The 24,362-nt window shown below is 36.2% G+C and overlaps 1 protein-coding gene across 15 annotated transcripts in view; it reads right to left on the bottom strand.

Moving 5' to 3' along the window:
* LOC124166057 (MAP7 domain-containing protein 1-like) overlaps positions 1–24,362 on the bottom strand; it is a 350,615-nt gene that overhangs the window by 11,754 nt on the left and 314,499 nt on the right. For 11 of the 15 annotated variants that reach the window (XM_046543666.1, XM_046543665.1, XM_046543651.1 and 8 more), the window contains 9 exons: positions 23,090–23,257; positions 22,573–22,632; positions 22,174–22,301; positions 18,136–18,386; positions 16,809–17,174; positions 14,522–15,097; positions 5,128–5,400; positions 2,827–2,996; positions 397–712 (listed from right to left, as the gene is read on the bottom strand). In XM_046543666.1, coding sequence (XP_046399622.1) covers positions 397–712; positions 2,827–2,996; positions 5,128–5,400; positions 14,522–15,097; positions 16,809–17,174; positions 18,136–18,386; positions 22,174–22,301; positions 22,573–22,632; positions 23,090–23,257 — 2,308 coding nt within the window. The remainder of the gene's footprint in view (positions 1–396; positions 713–2,826; positions 2,997–5,127; positions 5,401–14,521; positions 15,098–16,808; positions 17,175–18,135; positions 18,387–22,173; positions 22,302–22,572; positions 22,633–23,089; positions 23,258–24,362) is intronic. The other 4 variants (XM_046543662.1, XM_046543660.1, XM_046543657.1 and 1 more) reach the window with 4 other exon arrangements.

Genomic DNA, 24,362 nt, shown 5'->3' with positions numbered 1-24,362 from the left:
GATCATTCTTTTTAATAAAAAATAATTAAATGGGTCCTCCAGCTGCATTTGTTGACTAACAGGCGCAACAGTTTTTTCAGTCATCCTGCTTTTCTTTTCACTGTGAAGGAGAGAAGACTGAATTTTTGCCACAAACCTGGAGTGCTGCAGAGCACTGATTGGGCATGTCTCTTTACACAATAACAACACAAATTACTGGGGGAATAGCCATAACATATGCTGATGTTTCTTTTTTAATGATTCCTAATCATTTAGAAAATTCAGTCTTTCTACTTTTGAACTGAAGATGAAAGTGAGATGGCTTTTTTAACTGTTGTCCCTTTAAGTCACGAAATGTGGCTGAGGAATCCAGAAACGCTGCAATAAACCTATGCCTGTAAACAAAATGCCACTCACCAGTCATATCAATCTCCTGACTAGACTCCTGGTTCCCCTTTTCCGACTCTTTCTCCGCATCTTTCCCTTCCTCCACCTGCTTCTCTCCCTTTTCCTCTGACTTCTCCTCCATCTTTGCCTCCTTTTCTTCGCCCACATATCCTTCATCTGCTTCTCCCTCCACTGGTTTCATCTCATCTTGTTTCTCCATCCCATCAATTGATGTTTCCATTTCATCCCCCTTGGCTACTTTCTCCTTGATAGCCTCCTCTGCCTTCTGCTGTGCCTGTTGCATTGGCTCAGCAGGAGAATGGATGGGACTGGCCTTCGGAGATGTCTGAAGAAAGAAAGAAGGATAAACCAATAAATATTTAGTCAATTTTCAAATTTTACTCATATTTCAGCAATTCAGGTTTCCTATTATTTTTTTATTGCTTAAATCGAAAGATTATTACTCCTGGAGTCCGTATTTCATGCTTTTAGATTTTTAAATGACGATATCTACTTTTTGCGATTAAATGAAAAGCGAAAATATTCAAGTGCACGAAAATGTGACGGCTAAGTATGAATGCTGGGAAAAGTCCGAGTGACGTATTTCTGTCGGCATGTGAGGTGATCTTGGAGCTGATACGACGTAGGATGCTTGCAGGTAGCAGAGTACCCTGCTAGCTGGTAGCGTTTGGATTAAATAAGGATTATTATTCCCCTATCAAACAAAGGAAACTTTCCGAACTTTGGTATTTTTAGTGTGTGATTATTAAGAGATGTTTCCCTGAGCTCTGTGCCTCATACATGCATTGGTAATCTCAGACGATGTAAAACTCCTATCTACTCGTATAGAACTGGGTCCCTGTGACGTCACGTAGAGTGCCATCGCATGGGCGCCAATCTGGCCTTTTTTATATGAGGATAAAATTGACCATTCCCATTCGTCTAAACCGGTATTTCTAAAACCAAATAATTTGTATATTATGAAAACACTAATGGTGGGTAACGAATCGCAATCAATGCCTTTCGTTTTCTTTGATGAAGGAAACTACCCTATACTCAGGAAACCAGCAGTCCACATGCGATTTCCAACAGAATTAAAAAAAAAATATGACCAGTTAATTATATCAACATAAAGGAGAGTAAAATTGCTTTATTAAAGCCTGACTCTCTAACTGATAGCTAACGAATATGAAATATTTTTTTTTAATTTACACAGAGAACTCTCAATTTCATTGGAACTATGAAGATAATGAGATGTGATATTCAACCTAATGGTCAACAGGCATTGAAATGTTCTAATTTCGGAACACTTATCACGCTAACAGATGATGAATCTGATAAAAGACACAAAATCGCATCACAAACTGCAACTACTGCACAATAAATACCCATTATATAGAAAAGTACAAGCATATTCACTGGGCATGTTAAATGCATGTGAGTGCTAAGATTTTTGAGAAGAGTGCTAAATAGTGGCCCTTTACCCTTATGCTATAAATTTAGACTCATACATGAATGATTACGAAGTAAGCTTGAGCTGTTAAGGGTGTGAGAGTTTACTATCCACAATTTAGAGGTTATAGATTTTTCCTTTACCTCATCTTGAGATTTTAGGATTAATGCTAACATTTTATACAAAATTATGCACTTGAATCTTCAAGGCTACTTTTGCACACCTTGAAAATAGTGCAGTGGACATTCCAATGGTTACATGGATTACATATAAGTCAGGGTTCCCACTTTAACTAAATTATAAAACTCACAGTTTTTTCCAGGTTTTCCCGGTCTAACTTGCGTCAAATTCACGGTCTGTTGATAGGCCATTTTAGGAAGAAATATTGATCACATAAAAATCACTGGCCGCAGGTTAACTAAAAATATAGCAAAAGTGATAAACGCCACGAATGCAAACATAGCAATGAAAGCGCTCTTATGAAGTCGCCTATCGTTGGCAAAATTTAGGGCCGGCTAAAGGTTGTAAGTGGGAAAATGGAGGGTGATAGGAAAGTGAAGAGGTGTCTAATTTCTCGCCAGGGTTAATGATCACTATGGTTCACGGTCTTCCAATCACAGCCTTAAGGTCTGTGTGTCGGCATGACACACGGACCAATATTTGCGCTTCGAATGTACGTGCGCTGATAAATGTGTGGACAGTGTCTGCGAGTGACTGACCTTGAAATGTGATTGACATATCGATTTTTCTTTTGAACGGCCAATTATAGTTCTAAAATCAATTTTGTGATGATTTCTAAGGTTTTATGACGAAATTCACGGCTATTTACAGGTTTTTTCACGGTAGACGAAATTCACGGCTTATTCACGGTTTTAAGGTTTTCACGGTTGAGTGGGAACCCTGTAAGTGTTTATCTTAGTGGATGATCCAACAGATTACAAAATAACCTAAAGCGTGATGAAGACAAGACCTAATTTCAAGCCCCTAGGAAGGTGAAAAAATCTTACCTTTGCAGAAGTTTTGGCAGCTTGTAGTTTCTCAGTGGCTGCAGGAACACCCTTCCTTGGTTGAGTAACAACACCTTCTGCTGGTTTGGGAGCTGCTTTCTTAGCAGAGGGTGGTTTTGGAGGTTTTGTGCCAGCATCAGAACTTTGCGTCCGAGACCTATTGTCTGAAGCTGTATGAAGCAATGACCAAGCTTTAGCAAAATGTAACTGCACTGGGAAATCTTTCATAATAATGACTCCTTGCATATTTTAATGATATATTCTCTATTGTTCATTTCTTTGATACTTTTTATATTCACTTTACTTATTCCACACAGGGCATACATATGAAAAGTTTATAGCAAAAATCAATGCTATGATTTTCATTACAAAACATATGTATTTGCTACACAAGTGGCAATAGAAAAATTACCTTCTTTTCAATTATACTGCATTATCATAAGAAGGAACACATGAAATAATAATTCAATTCAATATAAATATTTCTAATGAATACATATATCCTGAATTTAATTACAATGGCTAAAAATTTCAAAATTAGCTCAATAGGGTAAAAAGCATAAATATATAGAGCTATGCAATCAAACATTTGACATTAACCCAAGGAAAACTGAAAAAACAGCATTACAATTGAACAGAATTCTTAATAAAATGTGTAATCCATACCTAAAGTATCAATTCTGTCAACAGAATTTAATCATCAACCCTAACAATTTCTGTAGCCTTGCTACATGATTGTGGATGAGGAAATAGCCATGTATGCATGCAATAAATGTTATTATAATTTTGTTTAAAGAGAATAATGTTACTCTTGCAGAAAGGACATGAGTGACTAGGAAATATGTCAAAATGATTTCAGGAGGAGAATCTTTGGCCAGGGAAAATAATTTTAAGGTCTTAGAAGCTTAAAATTGGAGATAATATACATTACAGAAAGATCATCCTCAAGAAGATAGTAATAAGAACACTGTACAACTAAAAGTAAGTCCATTTTATGAAACCTCAGATTTACAGAGGCAATGTCAGCATAACCTCATGCCTGACTAGAATATGCCATCATGAAGTTCCACCTAGTAAAACTCGAAAGAAATTGATGCACAAAAAGGAACCAATGCGACTTCACCACCAAACTATACTGATGCCAAAAATTGCCCCGGATATTGGCAATGAATATGGAGTTACAGAAAAAAATTGGCATTATTCAACAAAAATTCCAAGGCAGTCATTTTCTATGACCTTGATAAGAAATACAATCGAATTAAATGCCAAGCGAGTATTTAAAGTTCAAATAATCATAGAGAGCTTACATTTAATTCGGTGATATGATGATGAAGTTAGGAGGTGAAGACAAAATAGAAGGTGTTCTGAATTGATAATTTGCATAGGTACTTATTTCTGAATCCCTAACAGCGTCATCAAATGGGAAAACTTCCCAAAATACTTGATTAAAACACAAAACAATAAAAAAATACACACAAAGAATTTTAAAAGGATGTGAACATAGCAAACCAGTTGTGGCTACAAAAGAGGGCTTCAGAAAACTGTGGAACAGCAACAGATAGGTTGTCAAAAATGAACACTTGTGTTGATATCATAAATTCATGGATCAAGTTGATGAAGATGTAGTTGAAATGGTTGAAATCGTTCGTATATGCTCAATATATTCATGGAGAGCATCAGGTCTCATCGAATCTATACAAACATTTGAATATGATAACTTATTTACCTCTATCTACAAACTTCAGCTACCCAAAAAACACTTTTGGGAACTAAAAAATTCCTCAAGCATGATTCGTCTGCACATCATGAAATATATTAAAAATGTATTGAGCACTGTAGGTCATGCCAATGAATTTATAATTCAATTCATTGCCAATCTTGATAATTTAATTCATAGCAAAAAAAGCTCAAGCAAAATGATGATAGTCACATGTATGTCACTGGTTTCAAATCAATAGGCATTAAGCAATGATGAAATATTAAAAGCCAGGAGAAAAATTTGCAAGCAGCTGCATCATTTACACAATTCTCATTGAGTGTCACCAGAACTTCTTTCAGTTTAATCAAGTAACTTAAAAAATAAACCTGCTTTAACCTTAAGCTCTAATAAAGTAAGATCTAAAAGACTCCTTAAGATGCAAAATGCATAACACTTAAGCTCAATGATTGCATCATGAATTCTTATTTCAAGCGACACTGATTATTTACAAAAATAAAACGACCAAAAGTAAAAAAAAATCAATCTTTGGTGTTACGAATATAATAAGGCTAAAGAGAAAAGTTATGTTGGGAAATTCTCACATGATCTGCTGCTACTACGAATGTCTCGGGACCCCACTGGAGACATAGCCGAATCGTGAGACACACCTGTGATGGCAATGCTGACTGGACGAGGCTTTCTGGTGTGAGGGGCGGAGGTGGGGGAGGCGAGGGGGGTAACATGCGAGGCGGGGGAGAGGGGCAGGTGGGGACGATGGCGGTAGCTGACACCGGAGCCAGCAGAGCTATGCACACTGAGGGCAGAGAGGGGGCGGGAGGGGGAGGAGGGAGTCACATCTCCGGAACGCGCCACTCCTAGCGGACAGATGCAAAGAAGCCAATGTACAACAGTTGAGAGAGGGTATTTACACACATACATACAACCAGTTTCAATCAATAGAAATGCATACGTAAAAGATACACAACACTTTACACACCAAGGTCCAGCATTGAAAATCAATGATTAATTGAAAATTATTTTGAACACCAACGGGAGCAATAGCAATTTAATAAGAAAAAATCAATTGAATTCATTTTCCATGTCACAAGATTTTTTCACAATGAATGCTTTCCTATGGTGTTTATATCTCCGTACTAGTCTGCATGACCGCATACTAAGTCACCTTTTATTGAAATATCTTCAGCATTACTCTACTTTTCAAGTGGCACTTAAATTTTATTTCCTGCTGAGTATATTTTCACTAAATTGCAACATTTCAAATTTAGAACTATCACTCGTGTTACACAGAGAAAACAATTACCTATTTAGAGCAAACAGGAATGTTAAACTTGAATTTTTCATCCTATCAAATTCTTTGCATTATTGCAAATGCTCGTTTAATGAGTGAGAGTAAAGCTCAACCCAATCTAGGCCACAGGAATGTCATTACAAAACTTATGTAGAGTGAGCAGTTCCTTAATATGGACCTCCATACATTATTTGAAACATCAGTGTGTCATAAAATTGCAAGACAAATAAATTACTAATGCTCTAGTTCAGCTGGAAATTCAAAGTTTGGTTCAGGGGGACACTATTGAAGATAGTCCAGTGCTCATTTTGGTATCAAATTTCTGAGTAGTTTGATGTAACGACAGGCTAATAGCTTTGCTTCTAAGACCCAAGAACTTTATTAAGGTCTAATATAAGGTAACATTACCTATGCAAAACTGACCATAACCATGTAAAAAAGAATGGCAGAATACCATCATTAACATGAGAACTTCCAATAAGGGCAGAAAATATGTAATTGGAGGCAAACCACGAGCAACTGAATTAAATGTATGTATAACAGGTACCAAATCAATGATTAAGAATGAGGACCTTTGCTAAAACTCCAAAAAAGAGCATTCACTTACCTAACTTTATTTTTACATGACCAATTTTAAGGAAAAGGTAATAAAATGAATAGGATATTTTCCCGATGATTTTTTTCTATGGAATTATCTATGTGAAAATTCAGCTTTCTAATAAAAAGTGCATAGGTAAACTAAACAGTTCCTAATCAAGAGCACTACAGTGCAAACTAACTTATTTCTATCACAATAATTCTAATATGTATTTACATTATCATGGATAATTTCTCATAATGGGCTCCACAAAATTTTATTTCTAACCTGAATAGAAGCAAGACAACTATTGGAGGAAAAGGTAATATAATATCATGACTTACAGCATCCATGCAATAAAAAAGTAAAAATACTATTTTCTATATTACTCTTGGACCCCAGTGTGTAAATATGTTCAGTACTTTGTAATGCAATAATCTTAACTTAAATTATAGTTCGCACTAAAATAAGCTATTATTTTGATACAAATGCATCCATCAAATAAATAGTTATTGCTTTCTTGTACCCTCTTTTCAAACATTGATACAAAAAAGCAATAGCCATTATTGAGAAAGAGATGATTCTGACAAAGAAGAAATGCAAAATTTGCTTTTCTCATACTAGAATTTGATAATTTAAATGCTCTCTTTAGTAAATTGATAATATTTTCTCTGATTTTTTCTAAGCACCTTAAACATGAAAATGGTACAGAATGTAAAGAAACATATATTATTTACACAGGTCAAAAAAATGAGACATCATCCAATACAATATTCCTTCCATTCCACTCATGGAAATTTTTAAAATTAAAAAAGAATTGTTTAATTTATGCAAATATATCTTAATTTGACATTAAAATATTTACAGTGGACACCAAAAAGCTTAGGATAAAACTCCTGAAGCAAATATTAGGAAAAAATATGTACAAGTAGGTTATTTTTTTGGCTTTTACAGTAAAAGCATGTCATATGCAATCATTCCAATTGCTTACCTACTAATTGAAAGACAAATTCCTCTCAAATCAGTAAAATTCATTTTGTGATCAGAGTAATATCAAGCCACCTCATTTCTCAGATTTATGGAATAACTTTAAATTATTATAAATTTTTTATTCAACACTACAGTTAAGAATCACTTACAAGTCATAAAAATTAAACAGTAAAAAGTAATATTAAGACAAGAATTAATCAAACAACCCTAAGCCTATGCTCTCAAACAAGAAAAAACCAATATCGAAAACCTGAATTACAAATAAAAATGAGAGTAATTTCTTAATGATATCGACAAAATTAATTGGATCCCAGAAAAAAGTTACAACAGAAAATAAATGACACTAAAATACCTTCATCATGATTCAACATGTTTGATTATTGGACAGAGTAAAATTGTAATTCACGTCCATAAAATTATGCCTCGAACTCTTGCCAGCAATTAAAAATAAAATTAAAATTTGAACTATGACCATTGAGACTTATTTGCTTGAATAATTGAATACAGTGGAACCTCGTCAAAGCGAGTACGGGCTATAGCGACACCCCCGCTATTACGAGAGATAGCCGATGCACCGTCAATTGACCCTATAATAAGCGTGTTAAAAAATTCGTTTTTACAAGACCCTTTCGGTGTTGGCTCTCGCCATAGCGAGGGTTTCACCGCCGGAAGACTTTCATCAAGACTCCTTAACCTCTGTAATTGCTAGCGATCTGTTAGAAATGAAGTTAATGGAGTGCTCAGTCTCAAATTTATGTGGTAAACTGTCGTTCGATAAATATAATGATTGACGAAACAATGCTTTGCATGATTTTTATTCAGTGCGGTGCTTATAAATTGTTTGAATAGTTAGTCGTTATTTGAGTAAGGAAATTTAGTGATGCAAAAAAACATCGCCTTTCGTCTGGATTTATGCTAGTGTTTATCGGATAGATGTTTATCTGTCGCCGCACCACTCCTGTTCCTGTATATCTGTTCGCAACAGGTATATTGGCTATTATTTGCTCCACCTCCGGTAAAGCGACAATTCGCTATAGCAAGTGTTTATTAGTGCACCGTGGGGTGTCGTTATATCGAGGTTTCACTGTAATCAGTTAGCAACTTAGTAATTCTCCTTATCATGCTAGCATAGGTAGATGAGTCACCAGCTGTTTTTCTAGTCAGTACGTCACCAAACAAAGGCAATATAGAATTGGAAAAAAAACTACAGCAAAAGAATTAAAGAAGTAAAAGTTTTTGGCGATTGTAAATTTTCTCTGGGATTCAGTACTTCAACTAGCAAAGACACATTCTGTTTTCGAGAGAGACAAGGAGCAATAGAAGATGAACTCAATAAAATTAGTGTCTTAGGGGTTCGTATTAAAAATTTACGTAATGCAGAAAAGGGGTATGGCTCCCTCAATTTGCACAAGAATGAACCAAAATACATAAAGAGGGTAACTATATTCTTTAAAGGACACAAAATATTTATTTCACCGAGGACATATTGGCACTTATCAAATGCACAACCACCACCGATACCCACACCACCACCACCACCATCACTTCAAGATTTTTTTCCATGCAGAGAGCTTCAAAGTAGGACCTGAAAAAGCTGAAATGAGAGGTAGACCACACATCTTCCATATATTAGCCTTATGGAGCAAACCCAATTCCCAAAAGAAGAACAAGTAAACAAATTCTACAGTTTTTAATCCGGAAAAGGCATATTAATAGCATCTGGTTGAAAAATAACCATTTTGTAGGAGAACCTCAACCTATCTGATATTATAACATTAATAAAAGTTAGATACTGGTCGCATGCAGTCCAGATCCCAACTGTAGTATGTATTAAGCAAGATAATATGCATTAATTTATTGGAAAGTGAAAAAATCCCTCATAACCGATAAAATAAATCAAGATTTAGCTAGTGAACCATGACGAGGATAAAAAATTTAAAGAGACTTTAAATAAAACTGATTTAGCATTAAAAAAATACAAACATAACTTAGGTAGATGCTAGCCTGCTTGAGAAGAGTCTGCTAAAACGGATACCTTTCACAATATGTAATAATTGTACTCGTAGATAGGTATTAAGGGATATTCACCTTTTTCAGATATGATGGCACAACTATTTAAAAACCTGACGACTAAACCCCTTAGAAAAATTTTTAAGTCTGCTTCTCCAAGCCACTGTTGGGTGTGCGAGCCAATTCGAGTCAATTTTAGACAGATATTTTTATCAAATTAATATATATTGTTTTCAAGGGCAAACCCATGATCAAAACTAGGGGGGAGAGCAAGCCGTGATCATTCAAGTTGTGACATAGCACAGAAACAGTTACTGAAACCAAAATTTTTAAGAAAATTATGATAGCAATTGATCATTTTTTATAATTATTTGCTTGAAAAAATAATTCCTATTGTAGTTCCCTGTCTTATACAATTATATAATTTTTCTTTAAAAGAAAATTTGTTCGAGACTTTTGTTTTTAAGTTAATTTATTTTTGCTTCTGGGGGGGGGGGGGAGGGCAGCTGCCAACCCTCCCCCCCTGGGTACGCCCACATTTGTTTTATTTTTCTTCCCCAAATACAGGTTTACAAATCAAAATTTCAATGGTGCACTGTGGGTGCCCTAGGATATATGTCTGTAATACATTTCCATACCAGATTAATGGGGCAATCTTAAAACAGACTATGCACACCCATAGGAAAAGTAGACAGCAATATTGATATTCCATTAGAGTCTGAGTCTACTTAAAAACCTCAACATCCCATATGAAACTATTTTCCACGAGCACTTCAGTTTCCAATGAATTTCTAGCCACTGAATACATGTACCTTTCCAACTTCACAGCACCTCTTAATCCATTCTGATCTGAATATCATGTCCAAGTTATTAACCATTCATATTAATTATGGCAGAATTGTTTGTTTGATCAACAAATTTTCTACTAAAATGTCGTTGAAACTTATCCATTGAACCTTATCCTTGTAGCGTTTTACTCACATAAAGACAAAAGGGGGCTTTCAGAGCTATTTCAATCAACACACAATTTATTTAATGTTTCTTCAGTATGTTCAGAACCACAATATGACCAAAATGCATGGTAAGTAGTTTGACATAAAAACTTATGATTTTAGCAATGCAATAAATGATGGTGATTTGTTAAAACATAAATTAATGGGTATATAAATTATGCCGACCTGAGACATTCTCATTACACATATATTTGTGTTCTCGACAAAAACAAAGAAATTTTCGGACTTAAGAGTACAATAACTTTTAAGTATTCATAATCAATAATCACAGGCAAGTCAACAAGTATTCTATAGAATTTGAAGGGCTTTAGAGGCAATATACTTAACAACTAATTAATGAATAGATTTCTGATTTTCAGGATGAATAGTCAAGGTAAAACCAGAACTTCTTCCGTTACATCTGTATCAATTGTACATATTAAAAACTGACAAAAAAACCAACACTCCAATACTTATTATATTTTTCAGAAATATCTTATATAAACATTACAATGAAGAAAGTTACACTAAAATCACAAGTAATCTAATGATAACTGCTTTAGTTGCTTCCTAACTGACATAGAAGTTATGTTTAAAGTTCAACTATGTCTGAAATCTATACTTCCTCATGCTACCATTCTGATTTTAAATAAGAGATTTCTAACAGTCGACTAGTAACCACTTAGTAATTATTTCATTAAAATTTATTTCCAATCCAAGCATATCACTAACTTATATATGATCACTATTTCTATCACATCTAATAAAGAAGAAGCAACTTCATTTCTGAATATGCCTTGCCATTCACCAGAGAGATAAAAAGCTATCTGCAGAGTAAAAAGTTATGATGAACAGCAACTCAATACAATGAAGTGGTAATTATAGGTGGTATAACTACATAAGAGTCATCATATACACAGGACTTGGTTAACAGAAGAATGTTTGAAGGCTAAAAGCACTAAGCATAGCTGGAAAAGTTACAATATTTTTAGACTTGGACATAATAACCAGCATAGAAGCCCAAAAAGCTAAGCAAAAAGGATTGCGACCCAGGGACAGAATTAATTAGTTGGATTGTTAATGAAGATTAATGGCATAGCTGGAGCAGGGATTTGCATGAGGCAACAAAGGTAAATTAGAGCTTTCATTATCTTTAGTAATGGAGAGAATATCTCAATCCATTCAAACAACCTCCACGGGTATGTTTAGGGGGACTGGAAGCAATAGGCAGATGGTCAAACATACAGATAATTTTATGACAGATAATCGAGACTACTGCACATCAATTGATTGGCATTTGTATCAGCACTCAGATACAAAACTCCACGAGACCTTACCAGGTGTCACATTGGTACACCTTGATTTAAGAGAATGCATCAATACTCCTGGGCCCACATCAGCATTTGTTTAACTTTTTAATACGAAAACTTTGCACAAGTATTTCTGTGGAGGTAGGATATTTGAGAAATGTATAATTAACATGATCCATATTATCTTACTCCAGATTTCAAGATGAAAGCATATGTTTTCAATCTGCTTGGTCAAAGAAGCTGTGAGACCACCATGGAAAAAATCATAAAAAAGATAAAATAAGACTGGGTGAGTGGGTGTTATGCATCCTCTTAAATCTTTTATGTTATGACAATAAGGCAGTACCTATTTTGTCTTCTAGCATACGGTAATTGATTTTTAGAACATTGTAATGAACTTTCAATTTTAAGACACAAATCACAGATCGGGATCAAAGGGTTAATTTACCTATAGATATTGGATTTCAACTCACAAATGTTCATCTCCATTGAATTATTCTGATTCCAAGAAAATTTAATGATCACTAAACAATTCAGTAACTTAATAAGAGTGGTACATGAAATACTCAACAGAAGCAGTACTTACCGATGATTCAAGATAAATATCCTCCAAAGGAATTATTCAAAATTATGCAAAAAGATTGCCGGTTACTTCTTAATCATATACTTAAACTACACATTTTAAAAATCAGCCAGCATGTCCTTTGAAAAAGGAACAGCAGAAAACTAACGCTCAGTGTTAAATTTTAAGCATTGGAATTTTTACAAATACCTGTATGCAGCTTAAATTTTTCAGGAGGATTTTAAACTTTAAACAAATAAAATATTTTCATGATCACTCAAATATGTTAGAAATGCCATAATTTGGAATAGCTCTTACCTATTGTAGCATTTAGATCGATTATAAAATATACAGGCAAATAGAACTAGAAACTACAAATATTAAAAAAAATAATCCTAGTCATAAAATTACTCCTAATGAGCAGCCAATTGAACAAAATCAAAGACCAAAAATCACTAGCACTGCTCTTAGTGCCCAAGCACACTTCTGACTAAAGATGAAACACCATATGATGAAAACGAAATGTATTAAATTGTTTTAAATAAATACCATTGGAATCCTTTCCGCAAATGCACCTGCTTTTAATAAAATAAGTACCATCTGACAGTAGCCTACACATTGTAGTTTCACAACAGAATTGGAAAAAAACGGAACTATCTAAATTCAGGACACATTGAAGCTGTGAATCGAAAATGTATGATAAGAAACATGTTAAAACCTAATAATATGTATCACCTTAAAATTTAGAAAAAAATAAGGTTCGCATGACCGAATAGAGCACCATTCATATCACACACATTGGGACAAATAGTTCACCTCCTTTCAAAGCAGTTACGACATTTACGCTCAAAAAAGTATTGAGTGTCAAAGGACCCTTAAAAATTACCAAGATCCATGAATGAATACAAGAAATTACATTTTTATGAAATGTGTACAGTAAATTTGATTCTTAAATTTTTTAAATGTAGAATATATTTTTCTTATAGGGTGAAAGAGTTACTCATGCAAATCATCCTTCAATTCATTTACAAATTCATGCATGTATAATAATATGCAGACCCAAACACAAGTGGCCCTACAACAGGGGATTACATTACATAAAAAGATGCATGGCCAATCTTCTTTCAATATCCTACTTATCGAAGAACTTAAACAGGGAATTGGTTAATAACTGATTGATTGCATCCATGCAATAAGATACGGGGAGTGAAATAAGTTGATACTACATCATTGACCGGTATTCACAAACTATGTTTACTTACATTACCAGCTGAACACGAAGAGAGGACTATTGGCCATCCGGAGGAAGGTGGAGAAATATACAAGGGAAAAATGGAGGATAGGGCTTCTTTCATTGGAGTTCTCTTTCATATCTGTGCATCAAGTTTAATTAAATCTCCACTCAACCAGTTTTTAGAACAATTAATGGTAATTAAATCCCAAGTATGCAGCTCAACACTGCAAATATCTTTCTCACATGATAAAAAACAAACTAATTAGGTTTAAGATGACATTTTATTTGGGTATTTATTATCAGTTTCAATGCACAGGGTTTAAGCTCAAAACTGTGACAAAGTTTTTTCTTATACCATATTAAGCTTATATAAGGTTCTGATGGCTAGCCTTTCATGCTCTGTTTTTGGATGGTGAGTTTTTTATGCGTAACAGTTGTGATATTGTATACTAATATGCAGCCTATAAACTGTGATTGTTTGTAATTTTTCTTGTATATTTATGTAAAATTGATTTTTTTTCTTACAAGGTCTGTGTATCTATTGAAAACTTTTGACCAATAAAACATTATTATTATTAAACTGCAATAAGTTTAGTGTTTTACCCAATGCAAATAATTACATTCATGAAGAGGGCATAAAACTCGAGAGCATGACACAGGAACAATCTATCCTTTTCGAATTAATGCCAGCCTTAGAATGACAAACCCCACCTCTTCATTTAACCCTTGAGAAATCATAATTATGGAGAGAACTCAAATCGTACCTTCATCCCTAAAACTCTGAATGTGATCTCATGGATTGATTTGGGTAGTCTCTACATAATGTCGGTAGAAAAATAAACTTTAATTGTTTTCTCATTTGAGACAATCTTAAACGCTGCCCCACTAATATCACACTAATGCTCAATTTATAAGCTTCTCCTAATGATGTACTTCATGTACCACTCTGTAAATTATCTAAGTTATCCTTTCAAATTCATGAAAAGTCTAGTAGGTCTCCAGTTTGACTTACCTGGAGGAGTAACCTTCCCAGATTCTGCCTTGGCAGCGGCACCAACTTCTCGAGCTCGTCTCCGCAATCGTTCAGCCCTTGTGAGACGCGGGACCAAGGGAGGCATAGTGCCCTGTGAGGGAGAACCCCCCAAGTGAGACATGCTTTTCGAGGCATCCGTGCGACGGAGCGGCCTCTCCTGAGGGGCCTGCCCCTTCCCGGACGGACCTCCTGATCCAGCCAAGTGGCTCGTGCTCTTGGACACGTTACGGTCCGCTACACCACCAAGGGAATGCCGCCCGCCGAGTTCGCGGCTCGCCCGCCGTGCCGTGCCGAGATGGTGGTGGTGGGTGTCATTAGAAGCTCCCGAGCTCGTATCAGCAGGATGATTGTACACACGCGGTCTTGCTAGCTGATCCAACCTTGTCATGGAGAAAGCCCTACCTGGTGACTTGTGCCGTGCTTTCTGGTGAAGGCCATCACCTCCAGCACCCCTGGGCGATGGTATGGTGGGCATTAGGTCCGTCTTCTTCCTGGCACGTGGCGAAGGACCATACGGGCTGAAGGCGGCCATCCCAGATTGCCCATCCCCTTCATCTGTTCGACGGAAACGAGAGAGCTCTGTCATTGACGGGTCAGAGGGAATAATATCAACCAGCTCACGATTGGTTAACTTTCCACTGCATGCCACTTACAGAATTAAACCATTACTCAATTGCAAAGCATCACAGTTACGCATCCAACTTGCTCGGCTGTATGAATTCAATTAGTGATAGTTACTTCACAAGAGCAGATCAACATGCAAATGTCCTAAGATTCTCCAAAATTCGAATCAACTAAAAAGGAAATTTACGTCTGCAGAAAAACATCTGAAAATTAATGACTGAACAAAATTAACAAAGCAAAGACACCAATTAACATTTCCACTCTGTTCTCAAATCATGCTTCATTCCTCCGCCAGAATTCTCCCCACTCTCAGCGACTGATGTTAAAGACGAGTTATGGATATGAGATGATAACATAACCATTTGAGAAAAGAATTATCAGTAAACAATGGCAAAATTAGACACAGGAAAAACTAGACCATTTCCGAACTTAGACATGTACTTAAATTCGAACTCATTCACTATTAAATTTCTTTTAAGTATAAAATATCAGTGATCACTTTCAATGATGAGAACCATTTCAGGTGGCCCAAAACTATACAACTTTAAGGTCCATCTTTCCCCTCAGGCAACTAAGATGTCAAGTTATTAACTGATTCACTCAATAGTATGCGATATACTTCAAGGATAGCATGAGGGTAGTGTAAACCACCTACTCTCAAAGTGAGATATGGCTTTTAAACTATTTGTTCAACATCAATGCACTTCCTAATATAACAGAGGGGTTCTTCAGACTAGATGATGATGATAGATACACAACATTTCTGATGTAACAGATATAAATTTGTGCAAAAAGTAGCAACATAAGTTTGAATAGCATGTCAAATGAATATAAGGATACACAAACAAGTGATAAATTAGCAGCAAAGTTTTGTTTTTACAGTTTCACCTAAAATACAGTAACACATACACTAATAATTTACTGTCGGATTGTCATTTAGTAAAATTCTCTTGCAATATCGAATTCTACAGAAATAAAAATGGAGAAAATCACAGACAATAATCCAAATTATACTAAAATGAAGAATTTGTAAAATATCACCATTTAATTCATTTATCGACAAGGTGTGACCACCGAAAAATGGATTTTACTTTCTACAAACTGAGGAAACACAACTACCAACTTCATTTCCAAATGATAAAGCTAGAAATGATGAATGATAAATGATTTGATTAGTCTACATCTAAAAGCAGGCCTTCCATAAATTATGGCTCATCAGCAAGAATTCTGCTCCTAAATATTAAGTAGAACCTACTCTCAATCAAAAGTGAACATTCACTGAAAACAAGACAGTTAGGAAAATTATTTCCACACACACACAATTAACAAAAGGATTGTGATTTCTATCAATTATTCAACAGGATTTGGGATGAGGGTAGATAGTAAGAGAAATATAAAAGGAACAGAGTAGATACAAAGTCTAAGTGTTAACATCATGCCACAAAGAGATTTCTGAGATTGAAAAAAAAATCATATAAGCATACAGATACGTATTATGGAATATGAGAGAACTCAAAACAAAAAAAAATATTTTCATAACATCATAGAAACAAAACACAACTGGCAAGCATCATTAGCGATGAGGAGCAGATGATCAAGCAGTAAAAAAGTCCTAACAACAAATGGCTTCCCTGAAACTCACCACCTGAGAAAATCATACCCCCAGCACTGACAGCGTCTTGTCCGACCCAAAGGTCACTTCCCCATGTGCGAGAGGAGCCCCTAGAACTTGAAACTTTTTCGTACGGCCCAAACGGGGCAAGCTTAGCATTGCGCTCGGGTGGACCATCTTTAAGAGGGTGGGTGTGGTGGGAAGCAGCAGTGGCCTGTGCGGGATTACGGGGGTCGCGGGGGCTGTGAATGTCTTGAGGGGCAGCTAGGGGAGAAGAGAGGACCTGACCGGGCTCTGTACTTTTATCTGAGGCCGCACCCACTAGGGGCGTGCCCTCAGCAACTCCAAGGTCAGACCAGCAGAACACCTCGTACATTGAAGTGGATGAGCGTAATTCTGTAAGTCATGAAAAGTATTGCGATTGGGTATGGGCATTTGCGAGTGCGATTCAAAAGTCTCTGAAACTGTTCAAGGGATTCCCTCAGAGCATGATAAGACCTTCTCCGTTACACGTGTATGCAAGTACTATTATTACCAGGCTGTGAGAATAAGTACGTATACACTTCAAAAGAAAACAAAACACTAAAGCAAATATAGGGAATACAATTTAAACCAAAAAATGACAATGAAAACATCAACATGTAGCCTGATTACTTCTATACACCATGACGACAGGTAAATAAATAAAAGTTTAAATAAATTCAAATTTCATGGGTCTAAATACCAAAACCATGCTCTCAACAGCATTTCAGAGACAATAATTTAAAGGGATACAAGAATACAATACTGACTTTTCATCACTAAACAGGATCCATATCCAAACATCACAATGGATTAGTAAATACTTGGGAACATCTGTGAAGTTAGGATCAAATTTTCTTTCTATTGTATGTTTGGATAAGTCATGAAATGAAACCTTAACAAAATATTTTACTCTTAAAAGGTATACTCCACAGCATCTAAATATTTATTTTAAGGCAACTGACCAATATAATCTAATCCTAATAAAATGCCACAATTTAACTCATGACAAAATAAATAATGATCCTGTGCTTAAGCAATCTTACTAAACATTTGAAAATTTACCAAGATAAACATTACGAAATACACCTAGGGAACAACCATGATGGAGAAAAATTCTTGAAAAACATCAACAAATTGAGATCCATGAATAAGAGACCTAACATTCTCTAGGAAGAAATATTTCAAGAGTCACATGGACTAATCATCATGACAGAATGGTGAGACACAAACCTTCAGAGGTAAAAAAAAAAAAGATAAACCTGAGGGGAAGAAGGTTCATGCATCACAAATTTTCAAAATGGCAAATAATGCACGAGAAAGAAAAGACACTCACCATCTCCGGGTTTACGGTCGAGGGCATGAGCCGACACGGCCCTCTTCTTGCTACCAGCTGGCATGCTTGCTGACATGATTCCACCAACTAATTCCCTCTCTGAAGAACGTCTAGACAAAGAAGTTGAAGAGGTAGCTGGTACACCACCTTGACTGGCAACTAGACCACTCCCTGAAGATCCCTTGTCTCCACCTGAACTTCCAGTGCTCCCAACCATAGAAGAGAACATCACGTTGGTTGTGGATGTCGCCCTGAAATAAAACACAAAACCATGCTCATGTTGCTATAATTCAGAACAACTACCATTAGCTGTCCCAATGAAGGAACAGAAAATCAAAAGAGATACATAGATAATCGATCCATAACCAATTTCTTCGCATTTTGCACTTTATGCCAAATTTGGTAAATTAGTACAGTGAGTCCTCGTTTAACCTCACTTACCATTCCTGAAAAATGTGACGATAAACAAAATGACATTAATGGAAGCATAATATCCCATAAGAAACAAAGTAAAAAGTAAATATCGGCTCCTAGACCTCACAATTCCTACGCAAAAAAATTATAGCGTATCATATCTGGGGAATTTCTACGATGGTAATGCCAAGCTATGGCATAAATACAAGTTCCTGTCTTCATCGACGACAATAGCAGCACTGACGTAAATCCTTCTCCATTTTTGTATCTTCCCGCATTTGCTTTTCGGGCTTGCTATGGTGGTCCCCCAGGCGAGCGTCGCCTGGGCATCATCATCGCTGAAACATCGTCGCAGTTACGGGAACCAAAATTATTGTGAACACGGCGAAAAAAGTGACGACAAAAACTCTTGAGTTCTACACGGAAAAAATCCTTGAAATCACTTTTTAGGTTCCTGAAAACCATTATGTCAAGTAAAACCTTGCGCACCTACCTAATAATTCATTTTGCAGAAAATTTGCTAAAACCGTAATCGCAATTAAGAATGAACACACCGTTTTACACTTCGTTTAGACTGACTGTATTACCGCCAACAAAACGAGCAACCTGCAACGCCCGCCGCTTCGCGTTTTTTTCTGGTGCGAAATTTAAAAGCCTTGACGTTATCGCGAAGCGAAGGTGCGATAAACGAATGACAGTCTCAAAATTTTCGTGACGTTATCGCGAAATGACATTAAACGGGGTGACGTAGAATGAGGACTCACTGTACACTACTGTGCCCATTCGATTAAAAAGTTACATAGCTGTTTTGAGGTTAGGTAAGAGAGTGGAGGCGACTAGTAAAAGAAAAAATGGGAAGGGTTTGCGGTGGATGGGCTAGAGAAGTGAAAGGCAAATAATATAATAAATGGTTAATCTAAAGATAGAGAGTTCAAAGTATACCGGGACTAGCCGCGATGATAACTTTTACGGGAGTCACCCGCAATGCACAATCGTGCGAAAGATCCACAGAGAAAAAATCATTTGCCTTGACCGGGATTCGAACCCGGATCCCCCGATTTCCGGTCGAGTGCTTTAGCCAGTTAAGCTACCGAGGCGTCATTCTTCCCTGTGGATATTTTCGGACACTACCGGACAAGATGCTACTAGCTGGTAGCTTAACTGGCTAAAGCACTCGACCGGAAATCGGGGAATCCGGGTTCGAATCCCGGTCAAGGCGAATGATTTTTTCTCTGCGGATCTTTCGCACGATTGTGCATTGCAGGTGACTCCCGTAAAAGTTATCACCGCGGCTAGTCCCGGTATACTTTGAACTAGAGCGAACACCTCTTTGTGTTCTATGTCCGGGCCTGCTCTCCGGCTGTGGTGCTGTGCGCACGATTTGGACTGCTTGTGGCATCATATGCTCTGCAGTCCAGCAGCATCTTGTCCGGAAGTGTCCGAAAATACCCACAGGGAAGAATGACACCTCGGTAGCTTAACTGGCTAAAGCACTTGACCGGAAATCTGGGGATCCGGGTTCGAATCCTGGTCAAGGTGAATGATTTTTTCTCTGTGGATCTTTCGCACAATAATGATAGAGAGTCAAATTTCTTATGCATACTTTGCACCAATTTTGTAAAATTAACAATTGCAATAGAGTTAAAGAAAATAAATAGTGAGACCCATATTTTTTCGTTTCTCGATCTATTGACTACTTCTCAAGGTATTCACAGAGAAATATAGATGGCTTCAACCCTTTCGCAGATAAGTTGAAGACTCCATAAACTCTTGATGAAAGATTCACTCAGGATCAGTTATCATTGACCTAGAACATTGGCCGCACATGGTTTACTGTTGTTTCCACTTTTGAGACCAATTTCTTTCCTCAATGAGCCGTTCTCCCTGAGCAAGTAAATGAACCTCAACTCTTAATGACATAACCAGAAAGGGAAAAGTAGTGGGCACAAATTTCTTCTTTTTTTTGGCAAAGATTGACAAGTGCAAAATTGGAGGTCAGATGAAAGAGATCAAAATCAACAAAAAAAACAACAGAAAGAATTGTGATGGGAGTCAACAAAACAATTTAGCAAACCAGAGAATTGATGCACTTTGGAGTATAAAAGTGGAAACAGTTTTACAAAATAACTCACCACCCCCCAAAGAACCTATTATGCCTTCATTCATCAAAACAATCATCAGTACGAAAAGTAGTGCCATGCCAAATAAATTATTCTAAGATTTCCTGATTTATTGAAAGATGGAAATGGGAGATTTTTCAAGCCAAAGAGCAGAATTCTGGATGGTCGGGGACTGGGCACAACAAGATAAATAATGAATAAAGTAAAATAGTCTTTAGAGCACAATGACAATTATTCCAGTGCATGATACTTGGCACATTTATAATTAATATTAGGATAGCATGGAGCCATTTCCAAAAAAAAAAGAAATTACACAATCATTTTGCAGTACAGTCTGAAAAATATCTTAATAATGATATAAATATGACACATTTGGAACTTAACACAAAATGGAAAAAAATTACACAAGCAGCTTAGATGTACCCTGAATAAAATTTGGAAACCACAAAAATATACAGGGCCATAAGTTAGACACTAAAACCTCATTATATAGGGAGGTTAATATTTATTAGACCTTGAAAGACAGCTGAATAGATTGCTTGACTTATTATCCACAAGCGAAGCGCATGAAACTTGGTAATGCATAATCTCTGACCTCCTGGGGTAAGTAGTTAAAAAAGCAAAATTTAACATAGCCAAAAGATTTTTTTCATTGCTGAAAGCCTACATTAACATTATCTAAGCCTACATTATCAAATTATTTTTAAATCTTGTATTATGACGGTGGACATCATCACCAGTTTTATGGCAGTCAAGGTTCACTTTTACACTATTCAGACATTATATATTGGGCACACAATCTCAACTTACTTAAATAATGGTTTACAATGATCCCTTGCATTTGCATTGGCAATAATCCTAATAACTCTTTTCAGTAAAATAATAATAAAAACTGAAAGCAGCAGGCTACAAAGTGCGTAGAATGAGGGTGAGGGTGCATTAGTGCCAGAAAATTACAAGTGGAAGACGAACTCCTCACTCGATTCGGTTCCATAGCGAGGCATGGACAGGAAGTAGTGACAGGGAGGCAAAAAAATTCAGACTCAAGAAGACTCACTGAAGAGAAAGTTACCGAAAAATCAAAAGCAAGGTTGACATCAAATACAAGTGATCTCAGGGGAAACCCAAGAGATTATAGGCTGAAGAGTGATAGAAGTTCCTTCCACTTTTAACGTGTATCAATAATAATCAGGTGCAAGTCTAAGGATAGCAACTGTATCAAGGCTATAAGCTTTAAAGTACCTATAGCCAGTGTGAAGTTTATGCCCCAAAGAATGACATAGGGGTATTGACAAACCTACTAAAATTATCACCCATACTTAATATTGAACATGAGAAATTGAATGCAAGTTTTATGAAAAGGAATGATTACCAAAAAAATCCCAAATATGTATAGGTGTATCCATGAAGATATCTTTGATAATCACTGCAGCCAAGAGGGTGTTGTAACTTTGTAAAAATGATGCAAGTATCATTTTAAATATTATACTCTTAAAATACTAACCTTCTGGAGCCCCAAAATGATCCACCTGTATCAGCTGGCTCCAACATTCGGGGTGTTGAACTTCCAAAGGCAAACACAATAGAACTCCTTTCATTTTTTCGCTTAGCTTCGATTCGAGCCTCTCGTTCCTGAAAGATTACGTTAATGAATATTTAAAAAAATTGAAAACCACTTGCTTTAAGAAGTCCCAAGCTAACAAAAAAAGCAAACAAGCAATTTAGATGAATGACTCAAGTACGATGAGACATGTGACATTGATGATGCCAAAGCAGTTCCATCATGAGGCCACAAAAAGCTCTCCATTCCATTAAAAGCCAAGCAATGCTCTTGTATGTACAAGGCTGAGACACTGCATCCCTTATATGTGCAAGAAGTGATTATAACCAGATTGGAACATACCAGAATATTTGCTCGATTGCAAGCTGACTTGGAATTCAATGATGATACTTTTTCAACAGTCTTAAAAAGGAAAAAAAATAAAAACAATTTATTTCTCAACAATTCTCATTAATGTGCAGATAATTACTTCATTGTGAACTTATTACTAATAATCACACAAACAGGAAATGTATCAAGAGAATCTTCCTCAATTTTGGCCTCAGAATAACTTAACAATAAGATAAGTAACCATTTGTAAAAAAATGGAACTCTTCAGCAAATATATGATTTAATTTTGTTTTAGAATCATTATACAGGAAAGCAATCAGCGAAAGATCACAGAAAAAAACAGATATACATAAACACATAGATATAAGGTGTGTTAATTTCAGAAAGCGACATAAAAAACTAAAGGAGAAAAGAAAATACTAAACTATGACTAAAATCTAATGTATCAGATTTCAAAACTTCTATCTACAGCAAGCATCACAAATTATCATCGATTAAAATCGTTTATGTACAAAAAACCGATTCTCACTTGGTTCTTTCTGAGAATAGCTTCTCTTCGATCTCTCTCTGCTTCCCAGATCTGCCGCTTCCTCTCCTCAACTTGCATGCGCCGTCCCTCATCACGCTCCCTCAGCTGCTCTATCCTGCGCCTCCTCTCCTCTTCCTTCTGCTCGCGAAATTTCTGCGCAGCCAACGCCTGAGATTCATACCAAAAGTTGAGGGCAACATCGAAAACGTACTCATTATCCAGATGACATGCTCGAAATGGAACCATTACCACTTTCCACATCCACCAGCATGCTAAGGATAATATTTTTCAAGCAGAGATGAACATCCTCACATTCCACAATGAGCCGCAGGGAGGGCACCAGATTATTGCCAAAGAAGTGATGAAATCAAATGATACACAGTTGAGACTCTTTCTTGATGACTTTTCCATATCAAAATCGAGGGGGCGAGAAGCCAAAGGGTACAAGTGATTTTTTTTCCAAACGAAATTAGGCGCAGAATTTGATTGAAAAAATACACAAAAACTTCGTGGCCAAGAGATATGAGTGAGTCTCTGTTCTCTGTTGCCATCGGGTGGAAAATCAAATGCACTACTAATTATCTCGTTGATCTTGTTTGTTTTATCGAATTTCTGCAGCTAACTCTGTTTAGAACAAAAAATCACTGACACTCCTCACTCGCTAAAAAATAAACGAAATATATTTTAAATACCTACTGAATCCATATCACTCAAAATTGAATGGTTTCCTAATGGATTAATTCATGATAAAGCAAGAATCAACTGTACATCACTTTTCTAGTCTTTTTACAGTTACATCATTGGCATGAGAAATAAAGTTTGTAGCAATACCTAACAGCAAAAAATTAGCTGAACTTATTTACACATTTAAGCAACAAAAATAAGCAAATGCAATGCATACTTGCATTCCAAAAATTTAAAGCCCTTTTTCACAATGATATCGTGAGTGTTAAATCACGTAAAACACGTTACCACAGCAACACATATGAAAATTTCCGCTGTACCATCCAATTCGGCAAGACTTTTTCTTAAAAAGATATATAAAATACATTTCAAGACCTATTCTCAATCAATTTTCACATTCTCATTCTAAAATTGATGGCAGACAAAAGAGGGAGTTACAGCCCCAGGAGTGGGCAGCCATTTCAGAAGATGAAGTCATTTAAAATAAATCTTGAAATAAGATCCCTGGATGAGCGGATCATGAAGCAGAAACTGGCAAAAAGCTTAGAGCAATAGCATATTTTTTAGGTTAAGCAACCTCTGTAGCTGA

This window comes from Ischnura elegans, chromosome 9 (genome assembly GCF_921293095.1).
Source record: "Ischnura elegans chromosome 9, ioIscEleg1.1, whole genome shotgun sequence".
Lineage (NCBI taxonomy): Eukaryota > Metazoa > Arthropoda > Insecta > Odonata > Coenagrionidae > Ischnura > Ischnura elegans.
Note: the sequence above shows the minus strand (reverse complement) of the source record. Positions and strands in the feature narration are given on the sequence as shown.